The sequence below is a fragment of the Dryobates pubescens genome, chromosome 7 (assembly GCF_014839835.1).
Source record: "Dryobates pubescens isolate bDryPub1 chromosome 7, bDryPub1.pri, whole genome shotgun sequence".
Taxonomy (NCBI): Eukaryota; Metazoa; Chordata; class Aves; order Piciformes; family Picidae; genus Dryobates; species Dryobates pubescens.
In genome coordinates this window covers 13,779,819-13,806,262 of record NC_071618.1, presented here as the reverse complement: position 1 = coordinate 13,806,262, position 26,444 = coordinate 13,779,819, and the positions used below count along the sequence as shown (strand labels likewise).

At 39.3% G+C, this 26,444-nt stretch overlaps 1 protein-coding gene across 4 annotated transcripts in view; it reads right to left on the bottom strand.

Annotated features, from left to right (window-relative positions):
* The window catches only part of FGF14 (fibroblast growth factor 14), a 436,610-nt gene that overhangs the window by 78,079 nt on the left and 332,087 nt on the right, over positions 1-26,444 (bottom strand). For 3 of the 4 annotated variants that reach the window (XM_009905243.2, XM_054162958.1, XM_054162956.1), the window contains 2 exons: positions 25,968-26,078; positions 17,151-17,254 (listed from right to left, as the gene is read on the bottom strand). In XM_009905243.2, the coding sequence (XP_009903545.1) occupies positions 17,151-17,254; positions 25,968-26,078 (215 nt within the window). The remainder of the gene's footprint in view (positions 1-17,150; positions 17,255-25,967; positions 26,079-26,444) is intronic. The other variant, XM_054162957.1, reaches the window with a different exon arrangement.

Genomic DNA, 26,444 nt, shown 5'->3' with positions numbered 1-26,444 from the left:
TGCCTCACCAAGGAGGAATAAGTTGAAACATCCCAGTTTTTTCCACAGGGGAACTTGGCACATAGGAAAATTAGAGAGGATATAAATTTATCATTGACCATCATTTACTAATCACTTGCCTATTTGAGTGTATAATAGCAGGGTAGAGCAAGAAAACAAACAAACAAACAAACAAATAAATATTATGAAACCTGTCTTGTTCCAAAAATGTAATAAATATTATACATAAATCAGTCATGAACATATATAACATGAATACAGAAGACATCCACAGAGATTGCATTTTGCAGTGGTAGTCTGATGTGGCTTTTTCCAACATTTGGTATTTACTGAAACATACATTTTATACAAAGTCCTATTGCATAGAGGTGCAAACAAAAATAACAGGTTAAATGCACTGCTCAGCTCAGTCTTAAAGGTCACAGGTTATACAAAACTGTGCTGCAATGGTAAAATTATAAATTAACTCTCGCATACTTGAGCCCACATCATTGTATTATAGGACATTACATTATAGGATGCTTGCAGAATTTTCTTTAATTACATAGGTAGATACAACATTTTTCTCTTTATTAATAGTATTATGGGTTATAAACTGAGTATTCTGATCCATTTAGTTAAAAATTTTAGAGAAATTATTAAAAATTAATAAAATAGGCATTTGGCTATTTCTTTTCTGCATTCTTACACAACGAAAGCACATTTTTTTCCTGACTAAAGCCATTCTTCATCCCACCAGAAATTATTTATTTTAAAATAGACTTTATATTTAAAAGCTCATAGTTCATTTCTGTTCATCCACCTTGGTATTTAGCCATGAATCTGCTGGAAATAGCCCTGTAAAACAGAAGGTGAATTAACTGTGCAGCTACAGCAGTGACAGACAGCACCACATGTCTAATTGTTGCTGCTCTGCTCTACATAGGTAATTTTTATTTCTTACCTAAAAATCTTGACAATGCAGTGAGAAGTCTTCTTTACACGAGAAGAACAAAATTTGTTATGAAAAGGTTTTAAACTTACTATGAAATCCATCTACAATCATCTACAATATTTTGAATATTCATTAACCAGTAATGGAAAGAAGTAGTAGGGGTTTGGTTTGGAAACGGGTTTTTGATAATTGTCTAAATTTTGAGATTGAAAATCTTTTATAACTAGTTTTCATACTTTGATGTAATGAATAAGGCTAAAGAGTAATGAACAGAAAAAGAGAAATTTTAGACATATTTTTGCTTCTGCACTGACCAATAAAAGGGAAGCAAAAAAAAAAGAAGAGAAAGGAATATGAGAAGATTATACAATACACAGTGGTACAGTACTCAACATTTAGGATTACAGATAAGCTCAAATGTCTAAGAGCAACAAAACTGAGAATGAAGAAACATCCAGAAAAGCGTAGTTGTATTTATGCAAAACACAATGGCCAAAAACACAGGGAGGTTGCCATGAGAGACAGAATTGCCAGAAGCAGAATTTGACAGACTGGATTAAACTGCTGGTCCATCAAACCTGTTCTCAGCCTTTGTCTGTGACCATTGCACAAGAGTTCAGAGGCATGCCTCCTTCAGCACATCTACAGTAAGTGGTGCCATATATTGAAGAAAGCATTACTCTTGATCCCTGTGTAAATCACCTTACTTCCTAAAGCATGAGATTAGATTACTTCATTTTAATGTGCCCACCTGCTGCTACTATTCCTTGTCACACAATTATTAGCTGAAAAATATCCAACAATTCCTGACTCTGTGATCTTCCATGGTTTGACAAGAAGTGTGGAAGAGCAGATTTTTTAACCTTATTGCATTTATGCACACTTCTGTAGTTGTGAGGAAAGAGAACACATATATCAAGAGGTTTTTTTTGCATGTGCCCATGAAAAATAAACATGGCAAAGGAAAATAAAATATTTTAGGCAAATAGGAAAGTGTTTGTTATAGATAAAAACATCCTAAGTCCTGTCAAGGATACTGTGGATATTAATGAACCAAACAGGACTGCTTTTGGTTTAAGTGTCATGAAACATCACTGTACATTTTGAGTCAAATCCTGTTATTACCCCCAGTATAGCGTTTAAATGACAGGAGGGTAGAACAGCTGGCACAGATGAGTAAGTCACACCAAAATACTCTATAGTACTAATTATCTTTTTGTATATTCAAAGCAGCATATTTATTAACTAGTATTGTTTATGAGCTGTAGTTCCAATAGCAGCCATTCACACATGGAAGACAGAGAGGTAGTAACAAATGTAAGCATCAAACAGTGCTGATATCACCATATACATTTCTACAACAATGCTATCACCATTGAGTTTTTTAGAATTATGTTCTGCTCAACTGTGTTTATCCTCCACTTTCTTAAATCCCTGCTTATCACACCCTCCTCATGTCAGCCTCATTCCATTCACTTCTTTCCTTCTCACTTCCCTCCTGCCCTATCAAATTCCCATGGGCATGCCTTCTTTTTACCTTAGTTTGTATGTGAAAACTTTGGCTTCAGCACATCCAATCAAAAAAAGTACTGAAAACCTAACCCACTGAAAAAAAGTCATGGACTTGGTATACTCCTTTTCCACTATACTTTGTAGCAGGAACATCTGGCACTGTTTTGTACAATACGACAGGGCTATGTTAACAGTTGTTCCTGATAAATAAATACATTAGCAATTTTCTGTATTTATTTTTGGCAGGCAACTTGATAGACAAATTATCTACCTCCAAACACAGATATAAATAAGCATAAACTATGCAGCTGTTTTCCTCCTCACTGTCAGTGTATTTCAACTACTTCTGGAACATGCAGAACTTGTTTACCTTTTGGGCAATGCAGCCAACTAAAGAGAGGAACACAGCCCTGAAATGTGCTATTTATTCCACTATCAAACAAACTTTTGTTATATGAAGTAAATAAAGGTCACCTGTCAAATGATACCAAATTGACATAACTAGTTTTCAAAAATTTGTCAGAGGCTGTGATTTTCATGCAATTGCATTCACCCACTTCCCTCTCTCCAAAGTGTTCCAGAGTAGTTCCAAGACACTGATAATGACAATTAAAGTCCTACTCTTGCTTTAGTAAAATCTAATGTGTGAGGTAACACTGTGGGTTCAGGCTGAAGACCCTAAAGCATAAATAAGTCTGACATAAGAAAAAAAAAATCCTGTTTCCTAATGATCTTAATATTATTAAAGGACACACTCCACCATGATGTGCTTATGTTCACAAAACCAGAGATAACTCAAGAGCAACAAGACCTACCCTATTCTATTATTCAGAATACTTCTGACTACTAGAGCAAAAGCCTACCTCCTTAAAATCTGCATGTGAGCTTGTATTTGTCTATGTCTCTCTAAACAGATATATTCCTGTTTCATAAGGACCTTGCAAGATGGGGAACAATCTCTGTCAAAAACGAGGACATTTATTATTATACTGTGACAACACAAAATCAACATTCACCTCTTTTGGATTGTTCTTGAAAAAGAAAAAAAAAGTGTGGGGGGCAATTCTAGAACACTGCATTTCCTCTTTGGTTTTGCTTAGCTTAAACTTCCTTCTGTTTATTGTAGGTGTTTATGCACCTCTGAACCTTCAAAGTACTGTACACACCAAGTGGTGGTGTTGTTCCAAGGCACAAAGAGTCTCTATGAAAGGCTACCAGAAACATTTTTTTTAAATGTTGATTTAGATACTAGAAATATGTATTACTTCAATTCTCACTCATTTGCAGGCTGTACCTGTCTGTGCTCCTATCTCACTCCCTGAGGCTGACTTTTGTTCTCCTCAGACAGGTCAATCATGTGGGCTTAAAGAAGAGGTGGAAATACCAGTACTGGGAAACTACTGAAATGTCAGGAGAAACCCTCAAAGGCTTCTCTTTCAGATGAGTGTTGAGTGTTATAATGAATACACTTTCCAGTAACAGATATTGATGGTTTTTCCTCATTCATGAAGTCTGTGACACACACTGACACTGCCGCAGAAATACTACTCAACCAGCACCTTTCCAACACCCTCGGCACTGCCTACCATAGCAGATCAAACACAAACCCTCATAATCTTACAAGATTATTTCATAAAACAAGTACTGTGCAGTCCCTAATTCAGAAATATTTATAAAATTTGGTAAGACTTCCTCAAAACACAGCCACATTATACATATCCACATACACATTATACATAGCTGTACTGTGTTGAAATTTCCCATTACATTAACTAAGCATGAGTGACTCAGATGGAAGCAAATGTGTGGTGGTGAGAGAAAGTTCAGTTCTCCCCACACACACAAAGAAACCACGGCTAACTCAGTCGGAGAAGCAGAAATGGATAAAGCTATACTTACAAGCAGGATGAAATGCAGATTAATATATACACAATATACAATATTTACAATATGTACAGAAATATACAGCAAAGAACGTAATACAGAAAAAAAATTTTCCCTCCTCCAGCCAGGAGGGCCCCCCACCCTGTACCCCCTCCTCCCCCACCCTCCCTTTTTTTCCCAAAAAGAGGTTAGAGAGAGAAAAGGTAATTATTAAGGATGAAATTCTGTTAGCTCAAAGCATATGCAAGAATTAGTTTTGTATCTGGTTAGCTCAGTTAATTCAAGGTCAACTCCATCCAGCACAGCTGTTGCTCAGAGAGACTGAAACAGGCAGACTGAAAAAGATAGACTGAACTGACAGAGATTCAAACTGAACTAAAGCTAAACATTTAAAGTTGCATTCTACCAATCTACCAATGAAATTCATTTAGACTTTATCTTTGTTTTCATTTTAATACCAAAACATTCAGCCAGCGTGTTCCAGCAACTGTCCCTTTCTTAAAGGCACAGCCTAAAACGGTCACAAAATGGAAGCTGTATTTACAAGCAATGACTACACTCTGCAACAGAATGCAATGAATATGTACAAAATATACAGTATTTACAATATTATACACGTATTTACATTTAGAAATAGCACAGAAACCCCCTGGTCAAAATGACCAGGGAAGCTGCTCCACTGCCCCTCCTACCCCCACAAAAACCTCCCAGACCCCCCTGTACTGAGAAAGAAACTGGGAGAAAAGCACTGGTAGTCTTATCTCAAGGTCAGCCAGAAGTGTTATCTTCCCAGAAGAACAGCCAGACCAGAGAAGAAAAAAGAAGGAATGAAAATAGAAGTGAAATGTGAAAGATATTATGGAACAACATGCCCAATGAATCTCTTTAGAATAATCTTTTGTTTTCCCTTTTAAACCCAATAATGATTTGTTTATATTTTTCTACTTTTCTGCTCAAAATCTGTGGCTAATTTTTAAAGGCACAGCCTAAAACTGCCACACTCCACCCCTTCTAAACAGTTTCATTGGCTGTTAATACTATCCATCTAATCTAAAACAATATCTACAATTTTTAATTAAAGTTCATAGTGCATTCTGGCTATCCTCAGATGTAGATGATTCAAAAGTCCAAAAACCAGGAAACAAGAAAACAGAAAACACTTTGTGTCTCTGCAGATGAGGCGAAGAAAAGGAACAGGGACTCTCAGTTGACTCAGGGCTCTCAGGGTTCATAGGGCTCATGCACCATAGATTCTTCATGGATTCTTCCTTTGGGTGTGATGTTGTATCTGTACAACACTCTGAATTTAAAGTCTATCAGCTAAAGTTAGATTTTGTTGTGGAATACATTGAATTTCACCATTCTCTTGCATCATCCAGCAAGCGTGACCAGGACGTTCAGCAGAAACCACCCCTCAGACAGGTTTGGCCTCTCCTGAAGGAGAAAATACCCAAACAGTTTGCTTAACAGATTCTTTTCTCTAACAACAGGAACTCTATCACCTTCTACTTTTTGTAGCAAACCTGAGTGTGCAGGTCCAGCTCAATTCACTGAACCTCTACTATTTACCAGCCAGGTTGCTTGTGCTAGATGTTTCTCCCAGTTTTTCAAAGATCCACCCCCCAAAGGCTTTGAGAGTGGTCTTCAGCAAACCACTGTAGTGTTCAATCTTCCCTGCATCTTTTGCATAGTAGGGACTGTGGAATATCCACTTGATGTTGTGCCCATTTTTTCCACAAGATTGTTTTTGAAATGAGTTCTGTTGTCTGACTCAATCCTCTCTGGAGTTCCGTGTCTCCACAGGATTTGTCTTTCCAGACTAAGAATGGTGTTGCATGCAGTTGCATGTGGAGCTGGGTAAGTTTCCAACCATCCAGTGTTTGTCTCTACCATAGTAAGCACATATTGCTTGCCAGATCGAGAATGAGATAGAGTGATATAGTCAATCTGCCAGGCCTCACCATACTTGTACTTGGACCATCTGTCACCACACCACAAGGGCTTAATTTGCTTTGCCTGCTTAATAGCAGCACAAATGTCACAGTCATGGATTACTTGCATGGAAATGTCCATGGATCCATGGAAACGTCTATGGATTTGTCATGAGCCCACTGGTATGTTGCATCTCTGCCTTGATGTCCTGACGAATTGTGAGCCCACCGAGCTAAGAACATCTCACCTCAGTGTTTCCAGTCAAGATCAAAATCAGAGCCCATGTCTACTTGAGAAACTCTTGCAGCTAGATCTCCCTGATGGTTGTGTTGCTGTCCCTCAATGGCTTTGCTCTTAGGAATGTGTGCATTAATGTGTCTCACCTTCACTAGAATTCTCTCAACTCGATCAGCATTGTCCTGCCACAGGTGAGCTGCCCAAATTGGTTGGCTGCTCTGCCAACCATTCTTTTTCCAGTCCTTTAGCCAACCCCACAGAGCATTGGCTACCATCCATGAGTCAGTGTAGAGATAAAGCTTTGGCCGTCTCTCACATTCAGCTACGTCAAGAGCTAGCTGGACAGCTTTTACCTCTGCAAATTGACTGGATTCTCCTTCTCCATCGTTTGCTTCTGCAACTCGGCATGTTGGACTCCACACTGCAGACTTCCACCTTTGCTTGTTCCCAAAAAGATGACAGGAACTGTTTGTGAACAAAGCCTATTTCTCTTCATCATCAGTAAGGGCATTGTAAGGAGGAGAGGAGGAGCTTCCTCAGCATGAGTTACTTTCTCCTCTGGAGGTTTAGCACAGCTAGTGCCTTCAGGCCAGCTTGTGATCCCCTCCCCAGACCAGGTCATTCAAGATTTCCCATTCGAGCTCTCTGTGTTATCAGAGCCATCCATTTGGACCATGTGGCATCTGTGGCATGATGTGGTGTAGAACCTTTACCTTTGAACATCCAATTTGAAACTGGAAATATAGGAATTAAAAGAAGCTGTGACTCAGTTCCAATTACTTCAGAAGCAGCTTTTACTCCTTCATAGGCAGCTAGAATCTCTGTCTCTGTTGGAGTATAATTTGCTTCTGAATCTCTGTAACCTTGACTCCAGAAAACAAGAGGATGTCCTCGTGTCTCACCTGGAGCTCTTTGCCACAAGCACCAGGTTGGACTATTGTCACTTGCAGCCACGTACAAAACGTTCTTAACGTCTGCCATCTCCCACAGGTCCCAGACCCACTGCTTGGACTACTTGTTTTATCTGGTCAAAGGCTGCTTGTTGTTCAGGTCCCCAGTGGAAACTGTTTCTCTTTCAAGTCACACCATACAGAGGTTTCACAATCTGACTGTATCCAGGAATGTGCAGTCTCCAAAATCCCACTGTACCCAAGAAACGCAGAGTTTCTTGCTTGTTCGTGGGATTTGCCATGGTAGAGACTCTGTTTACCACATCCACTGGAATGTGTCGGCATCCATCCTGCCACCGCACTCCCAGAAACCGGATCTCTGTGGTAGGTCCTTTCATTTTGTCTCACTTGATGGAGAAACCTGCATTCAGGAGAATGTCAATGATTTTGTTACCTTTCTCGAAGACTTCTTCAGCAGTTTTACTCCAGACGATGAACTGGATGTGTTCTGGAGCACCACCTTTCTCCAGAGCATCATGGATCACTGCATGACAGATGCTTGAGCTGTGGATCCAGCCCACTGTCAATCTGTTAAAAGTGTACTGGACTCCTCTCCAGGAAAGCAAACTGAGGCCTGCATTCCTCTGCTATGGGAATAGAGAAGAAGGCATTAGCAATGTCTATGGTAGCATACCATTTGGCCTCTTTGGATTCCAGCTCATACTGGAGTACCATCATGTCTGGTACTGCTGCACTCATAGGTGGAGTTACTTCATTCAGGGCACGGAAGTTGACTGTCAGATGCCAGTCTCCATTCTGCTTGCGCACAAGCCACACCGGAGTGTTGAAAGGTGAATGAGTTTTGCTGATCACATTCTGACTTTTCAACTGACAAATCAGATTCTGAATGGGCAATGAAGAGTCACAGCTGGTTCTGTACTGTCTATGATGCACAGTTTGAGAAGCAACCAGCAACTTTATATCCTCTATCTCATGTTGTCCCACAACTGCAGATTCATCAGAAAGCTCAGGTCTAATAGACAACTTCAATTTTCCTCCATCAGTTTCTACAGATGCTACTCCAAAAGCCCATTTGTAACCTTTAGGGTCTTTGAAATGCCCTTCTCTCAGGAAATCAATTCCCAAAATACAAGGTGCATCAGGTCCTGTCACAACAGTATGCTTCTTCCACTGTTTACCAGTTAAACTTGTATCAACTTGTATCTTACTTAACTCTTGAGATCCACCAGTGACTCCCAGAATAGTTATAGGCTCTGATCCCTGATAATTTGATGGTATTATGGTGCACTGAGCTCCTGTGTCAACCAAGGCTCTGTACTTCTGAAATTGTGAAGTGCCAGGCCACTGGATGTACACATCCCAATAGATTCTGTTATCTCTATTATCCCTCTCCTCCCCCTGGCATAGGCAGGTAGCCACTAATTATTGGAAGCATCCTGCTCTTAGGATGAAAAAAACAAACAGTGGTCTTTCCAGACCCCACCCTGATATATCAAATAATTCCTGAGATAAATTAATTGATTAATACAAGAGGAGTCTCATATCTAGCAAAATAGGAATGATGAAATAGACTATATAGTTTTCACCTTTGAATTCACAGAATCACAGAATCAACCAGGTTGGAAGAGACCTCAGAGATAATCAAGGAGGCCAGTTACCCTGAAGCCCACCTGCCTTACTTTTGAAAACTGAGGTAAAGAAGGTACCTCTGCTTTTTCCTCATCTTTAGTTACAGTACTCCCCTCCAAGTCCAATAAGGGTGGAGGTTCTTCTTGCCCCACTTTTAAGCATTAATGTATTTATTAAAATGCTTTTTATTGTTTTTCACAGAAGTGGCCAGTTTAAGTTCAAACTGGATTTTTGCCTCTCTAATTTTTCTCCTACATGAGCTAACAAAATCCTTAAACATATCTCAAGTTACCTCCCTCCCTTTCTAAAGGTGATACTCCCTTTTTTCCCCCCTTAATTCTTTCAAAAGATGCTTGCTCATCCAGGCTGGTCACTGTCCTCATCTTTCAGCACATTGGGACAGCCTGTTCCTGTGCCTTCAAGAGTTCCTGTTTGAAGTAGATCCAACCATCCTGGACACCTTTGTTCTTAAGGACTGCTTCCCAAGGTACTCTCTGGGTTAGTTGCTTAAATAAGCTGAACTCTGCCCCCCAGAAGTCCATGGTAAGGGGTTTGTTGTTGTTCCTCCTTGTTTCCCTGCATATTGAAAACTCCCCTATTTCATGATCACTGCACCCCAGACAGCCTCCTACCATCACATCTCCCACGAGCCCTTCTCTATTTGAGAACAGCAGGGCAAGCAGGGCCTCAGCCCTGGTAGGCTCACTTAACAGCTGCATAAAGAAGCTGTCCTCCATACACTCTAGGAACTTTCTGGACTGCCTCCTCTCTGCAGTGTTAAGTTCCCAGCAGATATCTGGCAGGTTAAAGTCGCCCACTAGAACAAGGGGTGGCGATCTTGAGACGACTTCTAGCTGTTTGTAGAATACTTCATCTACCTCTTCATCCTCGTTGGGTGTTCTATAACTGACTCCAACCAGGATGTCAGCTTTGTTAGCCTTCCCTCTGATTTTTACCTACAGGTGCTCACTCTGTTCATCCTTAACCTCAAGTTCTGCAGCGTCAAGAGATTCCCAAATATTCAGGGCTACCCCTCCTCCTCCTATCCCTTGCCTCTCTCACCCTAAGAGCTTATAACCATCCAGTGCAGTGCTCCAGTTGTGTTAGACATCCCACCACGTTTGTGTAATGGTGACTACACTGTAGTTTTCCTGGGGTACTAAGGCTTCCAGTTCCTCTTCCTTGTTACCCATACTGCGTGCATAGGTGTACATGCACCTCAGCTGGGCTGCTAATTTCACCACTGACTCTAGTTTACCTCCCTCTGTCTCCTCTCTGGAGAGTTGTTTCATCACCCTCCCCCCTCAAACCTAGTTTAAAGCCCTCTCAATGAGCCCTGCCAACTATTGCACCAGAGTCCTTTTGCCCTTTCTAGATAGATTCAGCCCATCTAGATCCATCAGGTCAGGTGCCGTGAAAGTGGCCCCTTGATCAAAGAACCCCAAATTCCACTGCTGGCACCATCCCTTGAGCCATTTGTCGATAACGTGGGTTCTCCTGTTCCTTTCAGTGTACACCCCTAGTGCTGAGGGAACTGAACAGAACACCACTTGAGCTCCTGCCCCATCTATCAATTGATTGAGAGCCTTGAATTCCTTCTTGATTGTCCTGGTGCCCTTCTTATCAAGCTCATCATTGCCAGCTTGGATTACCAGCAGTGGGTAATAGTTAGAGGGCTGGATTAGCTTTGAAAGTCTCCTCCTGAAGTCCTGTACCTGGGCTCCAGGTAGGCAGCAGACTTCCCTGTGGGATGGGTCAGGATGACATATGGGTCTCTCTGTTCCCCTCAGGAGAGAGTTACTGATAACAATTACCCTCCTCTTTATGGTACTATTCCTCATGCAAGCTGGGGACTGATTTGCTTTAGGTGTCCCCTTGGATGGTATCTCTTCTGCCTTCTCATTCATGCTGCCCTCAACTTGCAGCGCCTTATACTCATTGTGCAAGGGCAATGGAGGAGGCGAAGAGGGCTGAGCTGGATTCCCTATGCCTCTCCTAACAGGGACCTGTATCCACGCCCCTCTGCTCCCTGGGTCACCTTCCTCAACTCGGGAGGTCTGTAAAGCTTGCTCCCCCATTCTAACTCCCTTTCACATTCCCTTACAGTCCTGAGTCTTACCACTTCTTCCTTTAGCTCAACCACCAGGTTAAGCAGATAATTCACCTGGTCACACCTAACAGAGGTGTTATCTCCACTGCCCTCCATTTCAAGTCCCAGGCTTCAGCACTCTGCAGCTAGGAGCCTGGACACCTGTTCATGCTGTTATGATGAAAATCCTAGAAGCAAAACAGCCCCCCTGAAACTTGAACTAATGACCCATTTGCAAAATGACCAAAATTAGCATCAAAGCCAACAAAAGCTTCCGCCATGTACTGCACTGCCATCTTCTTGCTACAGGCAATACTTGTTCCCCGTGGAGAATCCCTGCAGCTGTGCTCATTTTTTCAGGGCATTGAGGCAATTCCACTCCTTTTGATTTTGACAGATCAACCCTGGAAATGAAATCTTATATTGCTCACCCTTTTCAAAAGTGAGATAGGAGTAAGGCATATTTTTGGACATTAATGTATAAAGTCTGAAACTATTACATAAGAATTCTTGCTATAACTAGGATGGTTCTTTGGAGAAATTCAACTTCTCCAACTAGCTTTCACAGTGAGGAAGCCATTCCTACCTACTGAATTATTCACAGTGCATTAATCCATCTAAAATAATTTTCAACATACTTTTATAATTTTCATTGCTCACTAGCACAGACCTAGAATTGGGAAGCTGTCATTAAATAAATATATCTTAATTATGAGTGGATATATATGGATATACATAAATATAGTATAGATATGCACACACAGAGAGAAATAAAGTTGAATGTAATGAACAAAAAAACTTATAAAAGTTGAGCTTCATGTATAGTCTTTAGGTGGCTTAAAAGTACAAGAAAAAGAAAAGCTTCTTGTTCTCATATTTTATATGTTAGAAAATAATAAATCATGATGTCAAAATAATTACTGTAGTAAATGCATTGAAGAGGAAGGTTATAATTTTGGAGAGCATTTTCTCTCAGGAATTCTGCAAAGCTTTATAAAACTTCTCCTTTATTTGACAAGGCTTTATAAAACTTCTCCTTTATTTGACAAGGCTTTGATGGTGTGTTAGGGACTCTGACTTGATCAATCCCCAAAGGACAGAATACAAATCTCAACTGCTGCAGCAGGCAAAGTAGGTATTAAAAGCTCTTGAGGTTGACTTTCCTACACAATTATCTGTCCTTGTGTTCTAAGGAAAAAACAACACTCTTACACTCTTGTGGAGTCTCCTTCTCTATAGATACTTTCTAAACCTACCCGGCCACATTCCTGTGTGGCCTGACCTAGGTGATCCTGCTTTGGCAGGATTGGGGATTGGACTAGATGGTATTTCGAGGTCCCTTCCAACCCTTACTGTTCTACTATTCTTTTATGTTGAAGTTTTGTTAATTAGATGAAGAAGTTGTAAATTTTAAATTCTTTGCTATGATGGTGGTGAGGCACTGGAACAGATTGCCCAAATAAGTTTTGGATGCCCCATGCCTGGAAGTTTCAAGACGAGGTTGTATGGGGCTTTGAGCAACTTGATCTAGTGGCAGGTGTCCCTGCACATAGCAGTGGGGCTGGAAGTAGATTGTTTTTAAGATCCCTTTCAATCAAAATCATTCCAAACCATTCCATGAGTTTGTGAAATACAGCAGAATAAAGTAAGAAAAAATAACCCAAACAAACTCCTAAACTGACACAATCATTAGAAAATGATTCTTAAAAAAATTCAAACATACAAAAAAAAACCCACAGCAAAAATAAATCTGCATTTCATAAGCTGTATGTAAAGCTGGTCTGTCACTGTACCTTTATTTTCCTCTCACCAAATACTTCATATGAGAGAAAGTAGGATCACATATGAAATGTAATACACAGCTTCTGCATATAGGTACAACAGATACACAACCCTGACAAAGAGACCAAAAAAAAAATCAACCGATAAAACAGTAGCAGGAAGCGATTGGTTAAAAATATCTTCCTATAAATGACAGTATATAAAATATGCTTGATCCTCAGGAAGAAGACACACTTCTCTATGATACTTTGACTTATTTTCAAATGCATTACTCTATAAGCTGAAAGCAGGCAATTGTTAACACAAAAGCATACTGTCAATGCTTTCAATATATCAACATAAAACAATCATACCTGTATTACAAAACTGATATTTGGAAATCATTGCCTTTAGATTTGTAAAAGATGATCAAATACAACTACTTTTCAACTAGACAAAAGTGTATCCCATCTCTTTCTCAGTGGGCTGCTCAACTTTTATTTTCCTCATGAGGAAGAGTGGTAGAATGGAATAGAATAAACCATGTTGGAAAAGAACATTGAGATTGTTGAATCCAACCTATCATCCAACACCATCTAATCAACTAAACCATGGCACCATGGCCTCATCCAGTCTCTTCCTAAACACCTCCAGTGATGATGACTCTACCACTTCCCTGGGCAGCCCATTCCAATGGCCACTCTTTCTATGAAGAACTTCTTCCTAACATCCAGCCTAAACCTCCCCTGGTGCAGCTTGAGACTCTGTCTTCTTGTTCTGGTGCTGGTTGCCTGGAATAAGAGACCACCCCCCACCAGGCTATAACCTCCCCTCAGGTAGTTGTAGACAGCAATAAGGTCTCCTCTGAGCCTCCTCTTCTCCAGGCTAAGCAACCCCAGCTCCCTCAGCCTCTTCTCATAGGCCTTGTACTCCAAAACCCTCACAAGCTTTGTTAACCTTCTCTGGACACGTTCCACCTACGCAACATCCTTCCTAAACTGAGGGGCCCAGAACTGGACACAGCATGCAAGGTGTGGCCTAACCAGTGCTGAGTACAGGGCCTGCTCCTGCTGGCCACACTATTCCTGATGCAGGCCAGGATATCATTGGCCTCCTTGGCCACCTGGGCGCACTGCTGGCCCATGTTCAGCCTACTATCAACCAGTACCCCCAGGTCCCTTTCTGCCTGGCTGTTCTCCAGCCACTCTGACCCCAGCCTGTAGCTCTGCATGGGGTTGTTGTGGCCAATGTGTAGAACCCAGCACTTTAGATGTATTAAATCTCATACTGTTGGACTCTGCCCATCTGTCCAGCCTGTCAAGGTCCCTCTGCAGAACTCTCCTACCCTCTAACAGGTCAACTCCTGCCCCCAGATTGGTGTCATCTGCAAATTTACTGATGACGGACTCAATACCCTCATCCAGATCATCAATAAAGATACTGAACAGGATGGGTCCCAGCACTGATCCCTGGGGGACACCACTAGTGACTGGCCGCCAGCTGGATGTGGCACCATTCACCACCACCCTCTGGGCTTGGCCCTCCTGCCAGTTCCTAAGCCAGCTCAGAGTGCTGCTGTCCAAGCCACGGGCTGACAGCTTGGCAAGGAGTTTGCTGTGGGGGATGGTATCAAAGGCCTTGCTGAAGTCCAGGTAGACTACATGCACAGCCTTCCCCACATCCACCAGACAATCACCTGATCACAGAAGGAGATCAGGTTGGTCAGGCAGGACCTGCCCTTCCTAAATCCATGCTGGCTGGACCTGAGCCCTTGGCCATGCTGTAGGTGCTGTGTGATTGCAGTCAAAATGACCTGTTCCATAATCTTGCCTGGCACAGAGGTCAGACTGACAGGTCTGGAATTCCCTGGCTCATACAAACTGGCCCTTCTTGTGGATTGGCATCCTGTTGGCCAGCTTCCAGTCATCAGGGACCTCTCCAGGACTGTTGAAAAATGAGGGAGAGCAGCTTGGCCAGCTCATCTGCCAGCTCTCTCAGCACCCTAGGATGGATCCCATGCAGTCCCATGGACTTGTACAGATCCAAGAGGCTAAGGAGGTCTCTAACTACTTCCTGCTGGATCACAGGGGAACTATACTGCTCCCTGCCTCCATCTGCCAGCTCAGGAGGCCAGTTGTCCAGAAGACAACCTATCCTGCTATTAAAAATTTAGGCAAAGAAGGTATTAAGTACCTCTACCTTTTCTTCATCTTTTGTTACTATGTTCCCCTCTGTGTCCACCAAGGAGTGGAGATTGTCCTTGCCCCTTCTCTTGCTATTAATACATTTGTAGAAGGATTTTTGTGTTGGCCTTCACAGCAGTGGACAGTCTAAGCTCTAAATGGGTACATAAAAAAAACTTTTTATCCTTACTTCACACAAGAAATGCTTACTTCTCAAGAAATTTAAGCAAAATACACTCAAAAGAGAACAACCATAAGTATTTAACAAGTTGCTAATAATTACAAGAACACATAAAGTCATTGAGTCCAAAACTCTCACCAGTCCTTGCCAATCCTGCAAAACACTGAGCATGTAGGCTGTACTTTCTTTATGCATAATATTTTATTTACATCCAGTACAATGATCACAAAGATGCATAGGGACAAATCAATTCAGATTCCCACTGGAGTGACAAAAATATCTTATTAAACCTGAGGATGTTCAAGGGGTCAGGTTCACATCTATTCAAAGCTTGGATCCAGCCACCTCTTCTTATCTTGCCTTGTACTTTCCACTCCTTTCCCTTCTCCAGATGACAGCATTCAGTTAACTTGAACCATTTCCAGAATAGTAAACATAGTAATGCCAGAATTCATTAATTCATTCAGATAGGGTCCCTCCCTCTGCAGACTTACCCTTTTGGAAACTCCTACATTTTCTGTTTTGTTTTGGTTTTGTTTTTTTAAAGACTGAGAACTCACTTCAGAAGCAGCATCAGTCAAGGATGTACTCTTAGCTATACCAACACATTAAAGAAAGTGCTGTTCACGCCATTGTACTGAAATGAACTCCCCACATGAAGTGATGGACCTGGGATGTCAGCAGTGCATTTTAGTAGCTCTATGTTTTTTCTTCTAAGTTTTTTCCTTATGGCAGCAAATATTGCACGTTTTCCTGTGAATTATTTTTCTTTTCACTTCAAACAGAAGAAAATAAATGCTTTAGATTATACTGCTGGAGTTTCCAGCAGACATTCTACAAGGAGAAATTTTCTTTGTCCTGACATTGACATTCAAGATTAGTTCCATTTTTTTCCTTCCTAATTAGCTTTTCCAAGACAACTGCATATTTGAAACAAACAGAATAGTTTCCCTTAGGGCATCAGAAACTTAATCTGTCCATTTTACTTTCGATGAACATTGAAAACAAAGCAGTGTATTGTAAATCAGTAGAGAATTAAGAACTATATGACGTAAAAAATGGAAAAAGCACTATGTAAATAAATTCAACATAGAACATAGAAAGCAATAAAACTATAGTAATCAATAATCCTTTAAGCCACCTCGTTAATACCTGACAGAAATGCCTGTTCATATTAAAGTCTTGCCTTTCAAAAGAGGTTAACACAATTTACACAAAACTGAGGATCTTTATATTCTCAACAACACACTGATTAGTATTAAATCATTTGGAATATCTTAAACAATCTAAAGACTTTTCAATCACTTTATCCAGCAGTCTTCTTTGTGACTCAGAAGACTGTTTTTAAAAATTTTGATCATCCAACAAAGAAAAGAGTCCCTCACAGAACTCTTTATTAATAAAAAAAAAGATCAATAATGCTAAGCATACAATTCCATAACTATAGTGATAAGCTGAGGTTGTTAATGGCTTTTTAGATCGAATTTGCCCTTGCAAGTCTTATCAATAAAAGTAACTGTTGAAACAGCTTTTGGATTCTGACCAACAAATCACTAAGAAAATAATTGCAAGTCTTTATTTAAAACTCCTGGAGAAATTAATTGAGATTAAATGCAGTGTATTGAACATGACCAGTGTAGCCAAACACAAAAAGATTTGTACAGAATGTTTGGGTTTTTTTTAACTGCTAACAGGTAGACTTTCATACATAGTATGCAGTAATTTCTTGCATTTATAGATATGCTGCATGCGTACACACATATACCTATGTACTGTATGTATGTACATATACAGATATATACATATACAGATACTATATAACTTCAAGTGAATGTGCTTCTCATTCCTGTGTCAACGTCAGTTGCTCCTCCTAAACTGATCTCAGAAAGGTACTTACTGATGTGTAGAGGAAACCTTCTCCATTTAGGGCTATATACAAGCCAGTCTTTACACCCTGGATAGCAACAACTCGAAGTCCCACTGGTATAAGGTTGAATAACGCTGTGAAGGAAAAACATGACCAAACATGAATATGTTTATTGTATTACATAAACATCACTATTAAAAAGAAAGCAAGCTATGTCCTGTATATTTTTTTTCTGATTTTAAAATTAATCTATTCTGAAAATCTTGCTTCTCATGAGGTTAATTCTTAAAATTAAAGCCTGAGTATCTATCTATCAATAAGTCCTACAAGAGTTTAGTATTTGGCACAAGTACTAGCAAATACAAAGCACAACAAACTGTAGTATAATTGTTTATGCATCACTGCACCCATGAGTATCTCAGGCAATCTGAAAAGAGTGTATGAGCCCAAATCTTCCTTCATTAATGTAGACTGCTCTTAAGTGCAATACCTGTGAGATACCCTACAGAAAACGTGTCTCTGATTCTGACAGGCAGCTTTTTATTTTCTTGGACATTTTTATTGTTTTGCATTAAGATGTGCTCTCTCATCAAAAATTGCTTTCAAGGGGTCTGTGATTTCGAATAAAAAAATATTTTGCTTTTGTGAATGACAGAAACAAGCAGTAGCACACATGCCTCAAATAACAGCAGAGGCTTATCCCAGTTCAGAAAATCACTGAAATATGCTTGACACTATATGTGCATAAATGGTATTAAGCTGCAAATAGAACATGTTCAAAGACTGAAACTTCAGGGTGTGGGGGGGGAGTTGAAAAAGCATCTAATATCAGATACCCTAGCAATACCATATACCTCTGCAATCATAAAAACAGCCACAGCTTTGATTAGTGTCTGAAAATGTCCCTGTGGAGAGTGAGAGTTTACCAGCCTCACCACAGAATAACAAAATCAAAAATTACATAACTAGGAGACACAAGCCAATTTTTCTTCTAAAAATTATGCCAGCACACACCTATACTAAGTTTACTGACTCATACTATGAACTGAGATGCAAAGTACACATCAAATAGAGAAAAGTTCTGGATAAGCCAGTGTTCATGCTCAGTGTTTTTCTGCTGTGGATCAGTCAAGGATTCACAAGCCCTTGGATGAAAACCAAAAGCACAACCTGTGTGTTTAATATATAAAGTAAGGACCATGGATCCACCAAGTCAGGTCTCAGGAACACAGTTAACACCTACAGTGAGTTCATCAGAATTTAGGAAGGACATCCATAGGTGTGACTAGAAAGTGTACCCTATGAGGCTAGCTCCAATTATAATGCTGGGGTAAAGCCCAAATCAAGATAAAAAGGGTTACGTAATTGCAGTGGATAATTACATTTTCTCAAGGTGTGAAAACTCCTGATTGGCCAAAGGACACAAAGCTACAGATAATTTATAATAATAATGATCAAATCTTTACAACTGAGAACACATAGGTTGGTTACTAGAATTTAAAGATAGAAGTGGATAGAAAAAAACCAAACCTTTCTTCCAACACTGGCACACAAACAAAATAGGCAACGTAAGATATAAAAGTATAAAACTAGGAAGACTTGCAGAAGAGAACTTACAGCTGTAGGAAAAAAATATATTCAGAAGAGCGCTAGAAAACTTGAAAACAAATTTATGGGTTTACAAAGAAGAACAGAAGCGAAAAGATCAGACAAGAATTAGACAAATCTATAGCATTGTCATTTATGTAGTTTCCAAAAGTCTCCATTACGCTAAATTTTTACTAGGCTGCTCACTAGAAAAATACTGGATACAGACAAGGTTCTCTTCTCTAATCTATACCAGACAAATGTAAACCAATGAAATATGACACTAATGGGCAATATAGCTTAAGAGTGTGTAGGCTTTACAGTGCATGGCTCGAGAGTTTTTGAATGTTCAATATAATTTGGAAGTTTTAAAAAAAATATCAGCTATTACCCTCAAGTGAAACAATGTCAAAACCAGCAAAACCATTACTGTTTATGGTGCAGGGGGAGTCTGTCACACTAAAACTGGGTTTCAGATGGCAGTTAAATTTGTTTTTTTCTAGAAGAAAAGTAATTCCATAAAGAAATCTGGATATGAACACCATGCTAAAGGAAGGGTAGCAACAATTGAGGGGACACTGGGAAGGAAAAAGAAACACTAATTGTATAAAGAAAAGATGTTTACACGAAAGACAAGTCAGCCATAGAAAACTGCTAATGAAAAGTAACTCCAAATCATAGTGGTTCAGTTATAACTTATGGAACACACATATAATTTGCTTTATTATCAATAAAAATAAAACAGCAAAGTGAGAGAAGACCAACCACCACTGAAGAAGAACTTAAGGCCTGTAACACGGCAGTGTTTTATGCAACCTAAAAAACTAGTAGAGCAGCTTATCATTGCTGGTGAATTTAGAAAGCACTGAGAAGGGGATACAATGTATCCCCTTACTGACACCAGATTTTAATCAGAGATTGCAAGAGCTCCTGCAATTATTCTAAACCTGTAAAATTTTAGAGTGTGATCTGAAATGCTGTAATTGTGCACATAGAGAATATTCACTAACTTCCACAAATCTCTCAGATTTGGATGAAATTAGGCAGGCCTATCTACATTCAATTATTGATTGATAAATGCTCAGCAACGAGCCTCATAATGAAGTCTGTAAATGTACACCTGTAAGGCACAGCATGTGATTTTTATGCACTCTGAAGCTGGCCAAAGGAAACTCAATTTCCTCGAGAACCTGGCTCTGTAGGACTTCACTGAGCAAGACTTCTATACCCAATGACATATTTCAAACTTTCCTAGGATTCACCTGTGCTGTCCCTCACTTTAGTTAAGAACCTGTCTGAAGTCAAACAAGAAAGCCTTCCAGAGTTTACTGGCATTTCAGGCCTGCATAGCTGAAGCTATAATCTTACCTGAGGTGCATGTGTGAAAGAATAATGCCCTCAGCTTCTATCTATCTTTAAGAGAATGATCCAAAACCCAAAGTAAGTGGGGAATGAGACTATTGAATATCTTTATCCACCTAAACACAGGCTACTGAGCCAAAAGTTGAGCTGAGAGAGGGAGCTCCCTGGAACAGCCCAGGAAATATAATTCTGTCTGATACTCAGTGTTCCCATGCTGCATGCTTAAGTGTAAAGCCTGTCAAATCCAACTGTAAATAGATGTGGGAACATCAGGGAAATCAAGAGAACCAATCATTAAAAATGGTACAAGTTTTGCTCCTTGTCAGCACTGAGCCTTTGTAAGCTCCCTTAGATCACTGCTTTGTATTACATTCAAAACACAACTGTAAAGCAAACACTTTGTCTTCCTTTTCCTAAGCCTGGAAACCTACACCCACCACACACAAGATCAGAAAATGAGGGCAGAGGCAAATTAACAGCAACAAATGGCTTGAAAAAAAGTTATTGTTTTAGATGCAGTGGAGGGAATTTGAAGGAACAAATTTGAGCTGGATTCTAATTCTCCAAAAGTTTTAGCCAAAGTCCACTTCTTGACAATAACTTCTTTCTTGAGCAAAACAAAAACCCAACACATTTCTTGGGTTTTTTTTTATGTAATACCATCTGTCTATTAACTTGAAATTTGAAATGCCTGAAATCAGTTATTTCCATAACCTTGTAAAATCTAAGTACAACTGTCTTGTAGCTACAAGACAATTGCAATTGCAAGTCATTATTTATTTTTTTAAGAAACTCGCTACAGACAGATTGCTTAAGGCTTATAAACTTCATGTCGTCATTTAACAAGCCGTCCACAGCACCAAATCTGCAATCAGACCAAGACAACTATTTCTTTATTTCTATCGGAGTATCTTTTAGGCAATGACTGCAGGGATGTTGGTACTCAGGGATCTCTCCATTCATGTTATATGGAGCAAACCCATCCTACCTACCTGATCTTACACAAGGCATAATTAAAACCTATTTTTTAGTATGGCTGAACATCTTGTCACACTGACTAAGATTATACTGATGGGAGAAACAGGCTATCTCCCAAAGGTGATGTAAATAGATGATGATAAGCCTGTGCAATTCTTTGAAGACAAGCTGCAGTAAAAACCAGTGCAAGAATGGGATGGAAAATATTTCAGTTTAGTAATACAAATTTAATAGTCAATAATCCTAATTCAACAGCTTTGCAGGTATTGCTTTTTAATCCTCATATGCTTTCTTTCAAATTGTCTCTTTTACCTTACAAAAGAGCTGTGAACGTTATTTTATTAATATATGCAACTCAAAATGTGAGAGTACTAGGTACTCTGGAAAGGCATTAAAAGCTAGTAATTCCATATTCAATTTGAAAGATATAAATAGAGTTTAAGAAGCATGTATTAAAAGTAGAAAAATAAGGGAATGTTAAATGGTTGCATGATTTCTTGAACAGCAAGTCTACCAGGTACAAAAGTGCCACAAAGGAAGTAAAGCATGCTGCTACATAATTAAGCAATAGGTGTCCACAGCATAGCCAATTTCAAGTTGCAAATGTTAACTTTGGCATTTATCAGCTTATGAAATAAGGCTACAAATAAGCCTTTCTCTTTTTGTTTTAAACATGACTAACTTCATATGAGGCACAAATAGCAACATTGAGTGTTAAAATCATATTTATCACCCATCAAGGAAAGTATTATAATTTAGGTTGAATTTTTTCAGTGGTTGTTGGCTGAAATATACACTTCAGGTCAATCAAAATCAATGCTTAGGGATAAGAGATACAGGGTTTCAATCTCATAAATTAAAGAACCAGATCTGCTTGTTTTCCAAATTAATTAGTCTTCATACTAAACCTACCCTGCCTTAAAGATACAAAATTTTGAAGACAGACCAAAGCTTAAAATGAGTTGTTTTGAGTGGGGAGGAGGACAGGAGGAGAATGTAACACTTTTTACAAGCACAGCAAGAAAATTTGTTCTGTTTCTTTATAGTTTTTGTGTAGTACCTTATTTTTCCTGATTAATAATAATAATGTCCATGGACAACACTGAAGCAAGTTCCATTTGCTCATTAGGACCTCAGTAATAATCAAGCCTACAGCTCTAACCAGTCAATCATGCTTTCACTACAAGCAAGCCACAAAAACTTCAAGGCATTAAAGGAAGCATAAAGAGAAAAAGAGCTAAAATTGGAAAGCAGTGAAACAAAGCCTCTTTCCAAGTATCTAGTCATGAGGTCTGTGGTGACAGGTTGGACTCGATGATCTTTGAGGTCTCTTCCAACCTTAGTGATACTGTGATGCTGTGATCACTGGGAGATTGGCAAAAAAATACAGACTGTACACACAAGATGGTTTAAGCTAACAGCCCTGATCTGGTGGTGTGGCTTCAGGAAACTCAGTACCGTTAACGAATAGGTGCATTGATTCATACTCCATCGGTAAACATCACCAACTTGGAAAAGATATAAAAAGATAACAAAATTATGAACTGAAACTCAACGGTCTATGTAGGTTGAGCATGGCCATCAACATGAGCAGATGAAATATGTTCAGGGATGCAATTACAAGCAGTCACACATTTCTTCATTTTTCATGAGAGGTTCTGCACACATTAAAAATTTTGCCACCTATCTCTGCAGACTGGCCTTTACTCAACCTTAAAGCAAGCCAGAACATCTTCTACTACAGCAGTAGCCTGAAACCACTAGTAAAACTTATTTTGACTTTAGGTAAAAGTAAAAAGTCACATCAAAGATACTACCAAGAAGTTTAAAGACACCAAGTGTGAACAGAACCACTCAACTGGAACAGACTACATCTTAATCTTACTTTGTGCTACCTGTCTTCAACACTGACTCCAATAGTGTGTAACTTATTTTTAATGACATATATTTTAAATGAATACAAAACAATATTTGCAGTTTAGGGAATTTAACATTTAAGCACTCTTCTAACTACTTGACACAGAATAAATTGCAACAGCATGAAAAGCAGTGGTATGACTAAGCTTCAGGTTCCTTGCTGAAGACAAGAAGGAAATTGCTTCTCTGTCTCTCACTTCTCACTCACGCTGGCTTCTCCAAGTATCCACATCCTCAGATTGTCAGCACATGAGGAAACCCCAAAGGCTTCTGGGACAGGAAGCCCTTCAAAGGCTGAGGGACTTTTTAGAGTGTCGGGTAATGATAGGATTAGGGGGAATGGATCCAAGCTACAGGAGGGTAGATTTAGATTTAACATTAGGAAAGAGTTCTTCACCATAAGGGTGGTGAGACATTGGAACAGGTTGCCCAAAGAGGTGGTGGAAGCCCCACCTCTGGATTTTTTTTAGGCCAGGCTGGATGTGGCTCAGAGGAAGCTGATCTAGTGGAAAGTCTACCTGCCTGTGGCAGGTGGGCTGGAAGTAGATGATCCTTGAGGTCGCTTCCAACCCTGACAATTCTGTAATTCTGTGACAGTGAGTAGTGCAGAAGACAGTTGGCTAGCAGATATACACATTCTTTAGTAGCTTGTATTTCGTCCATTTTTATGAAACAGACTTTAAATGGAAGTTATCCTCCCTGTCAAGGCAAGTGTACTACCTGTCCTATTGGCAGCTGATGTATGTCCATTCTCTTGCCCACTGGGCACAATAAATAGGCAGCCTGCAAATCAGAAGCAGGATGTTCCACTCTGGCAGATGCCAAAATGTATTTACTGGTAAGCCTCAGATAGAAAGTATCATGGTAAGGAGCTTGCAAAACAAAGTATCAAAATCCTAGAAAATTACTGTTTCAAAGCAAAGGAGAAAAAAAATCATGCTGCAATAAAGAAAAATAATAGGAAAGAAAAAGTTCAACAGGAAATGGAAAGAAACATAATGGAAGGGAAAAAGTACTGGGGACAATGTCGGACAGCACAAAAACCCCAGACACATACTCATGAATCTACCACATGGATTAATCTTTTCAGCTTTTAATACGGAGTTCATATCTCTCTATATATATACACAGTATATATAGAGATATAGTAGCAAAATTTAAGGTGGAAATTGTGTACCTTTCTGGTGAGCACAAGCATTTCCCTTCCTTATAGCTTAAACTGTCTTTACTAAATAACATTGTAAAATTTGACTAGTGAAGAAACAAATAGTGAATCACGTCTGTTAAAGAAGAAAATCCCTTTATGGAAAAAAGTATTCTAGCCTAAAAAAATCTGAAGTAAAACACAGTTATTATTTAACAGTTTGTATTTACTCAAAATACACAACGCTAATATCTGGTATTAGGTTGAGATTGAACAAGTTTTATATAACATTCATACAATACATACTACATTGGTTCTGCACTTTGGAACAAGAAGAAAGAGGGATGGACAGACAAATGGAAATCCAGAAAGGGAGAGAAAAGGAGAATGACATGGTAAGAAATTAAAGCAAAGATTTTTAAAGTTGACAACAGCAAAAAAGAGGAAAGTAAGGCACTATGGTCTAGTTTTGCAAAGATTCAAAATCCAGAGTACTAGGATTAAAAAACCCAAACAAACATTGGTAGTGTTAAAACATTTCAAAGTTGTTGCAATCATACACATCTCCTCACTGAAGATGAAGAGAAGAGAGAGCTAGGCAGAGAGAGAAGAGAGAGGGAGATATACACTTGTGCTCTAAGACATGTTCCTCATACCGCAAATAGGCAAAGCTTCTATAAAAAGCAATAATGACCGTGTCTTTACAAGCTCTTAGCATCTAGTCCAGTGAAAAAGTGGGCATGAGAGATGGACACACTAAGGGAAGAAAAGGAACAAAAGGAACAATAGGGGAAGAAAGAAAACACTTCAAAAATAAAATATACACATGAAAATCAATTCTTTTTCTCAATTCCAAAAGATGATCACGTTATCTGTTCATGAAGTGTGTGAAAAACAACAGCCATGCATTAACAAATAAAACAGAGGCCTAACTGAAGTAAAGCAGATACCTCAGATCTCTTAATTTCTATAGCCTAATTCCAACATTTTAAAGGAAACTAAAGGCATAATAAGACAAATCTTCTGTATTAAAAATGCTTAAAATAGATCTCAAGATCACATAGAAATGTGTTACTTAAATATGTTATTATCAGTAACAAAATGCAAGTGTTCCCTGGTAAAATGAAAATTAAAAACTAACTGTTTCTAGAGTAAAAATAGGTTTGTTTAGTTAGCACTTGCAGCTGAAGTTACCAAATATATACAGGCTCATTGAATGAATATGAGTGGCAGTATTACAGGGAAAGGATAACAAAGCAGCAACTCACATGGCCTTTCAAGACCATTTTTGTTTGCATTATTTTTGAAAACTGCCACTGTCGCAGCCCCTACACTGCCAAAAATTCTCTTAATATCACTGGAACTCTTGCTGGTATAGGGACTGTAGGATCTTTAGCCCAAAGTCAGCAAGGTACTTCAAGCATGTGTTTTAAGCATGTGTTAGACATGCACTTATTCACTTTGCTGAATCAGGGCACATATGATAATAATTTTCAAATCATTTTTGTTTTCTTTTTTTGTTGTTAGTTATTTGAAGATAAGAAATTTATGTTAATTGCATATTTTCTATAAAAATACCTTAATGTAATTTTATCATTTTCATAAGATTATCAGAAGACAACCATTGGCCTAAATATTTCACCCCTGAGGTTTATCCCTTCAGAAGGAACACATTTAGACCAATGTCCTGCACAAGTCGTGCTGGCAGACATTATGCTTCAAACGGCCAGACCCCTTCTCCTTGTGACAAAACACATTCAGAAACCCTCCAAAGGCATTAACACTGTGTCTGCACGTACACACTCAAGCGATGCAATCTGCGTGTGCGATTAAGACATTCCCCTGGGGCAATCACTTACTAGAATTACTGCTGTCATCCTTGGTTCCATCGAGACTTCCATCGGGGTGCATTTGCAAGTAGTAGCCTTGCCTGCAATATAACCTGGTCACTATACCCTTGAGCTGGGGATCTGAAAGACAAACATATTTTGTCACTAGCCTCAAAACTTTTCCAAGAGTTATCCCTACCTCTCTCACTGTAGGAGGAAGTTTGGTGAAGTAGCATTGCTGTCTTAAAAGTAAGTACTATAATAGCATGGGTCCTGGGTGGAGATGAAGATAAATCCCACCACTGCGTATTATTAGGCCAGTTGCGTGTCCTGTCCTCTGCCTACCAACATCATTATAATTAACACAGGTAAAATACAGAAATAAAAGAACACCCCAAACACCTGTAGTCAGAAGTCTTAAATCAGATTAAGCCCTGAAAAAAAAAGTAGATTTCAGCAACAAGCATGAGCCCTACAGAAACTAACAACATTAAAAAACCTTACTTA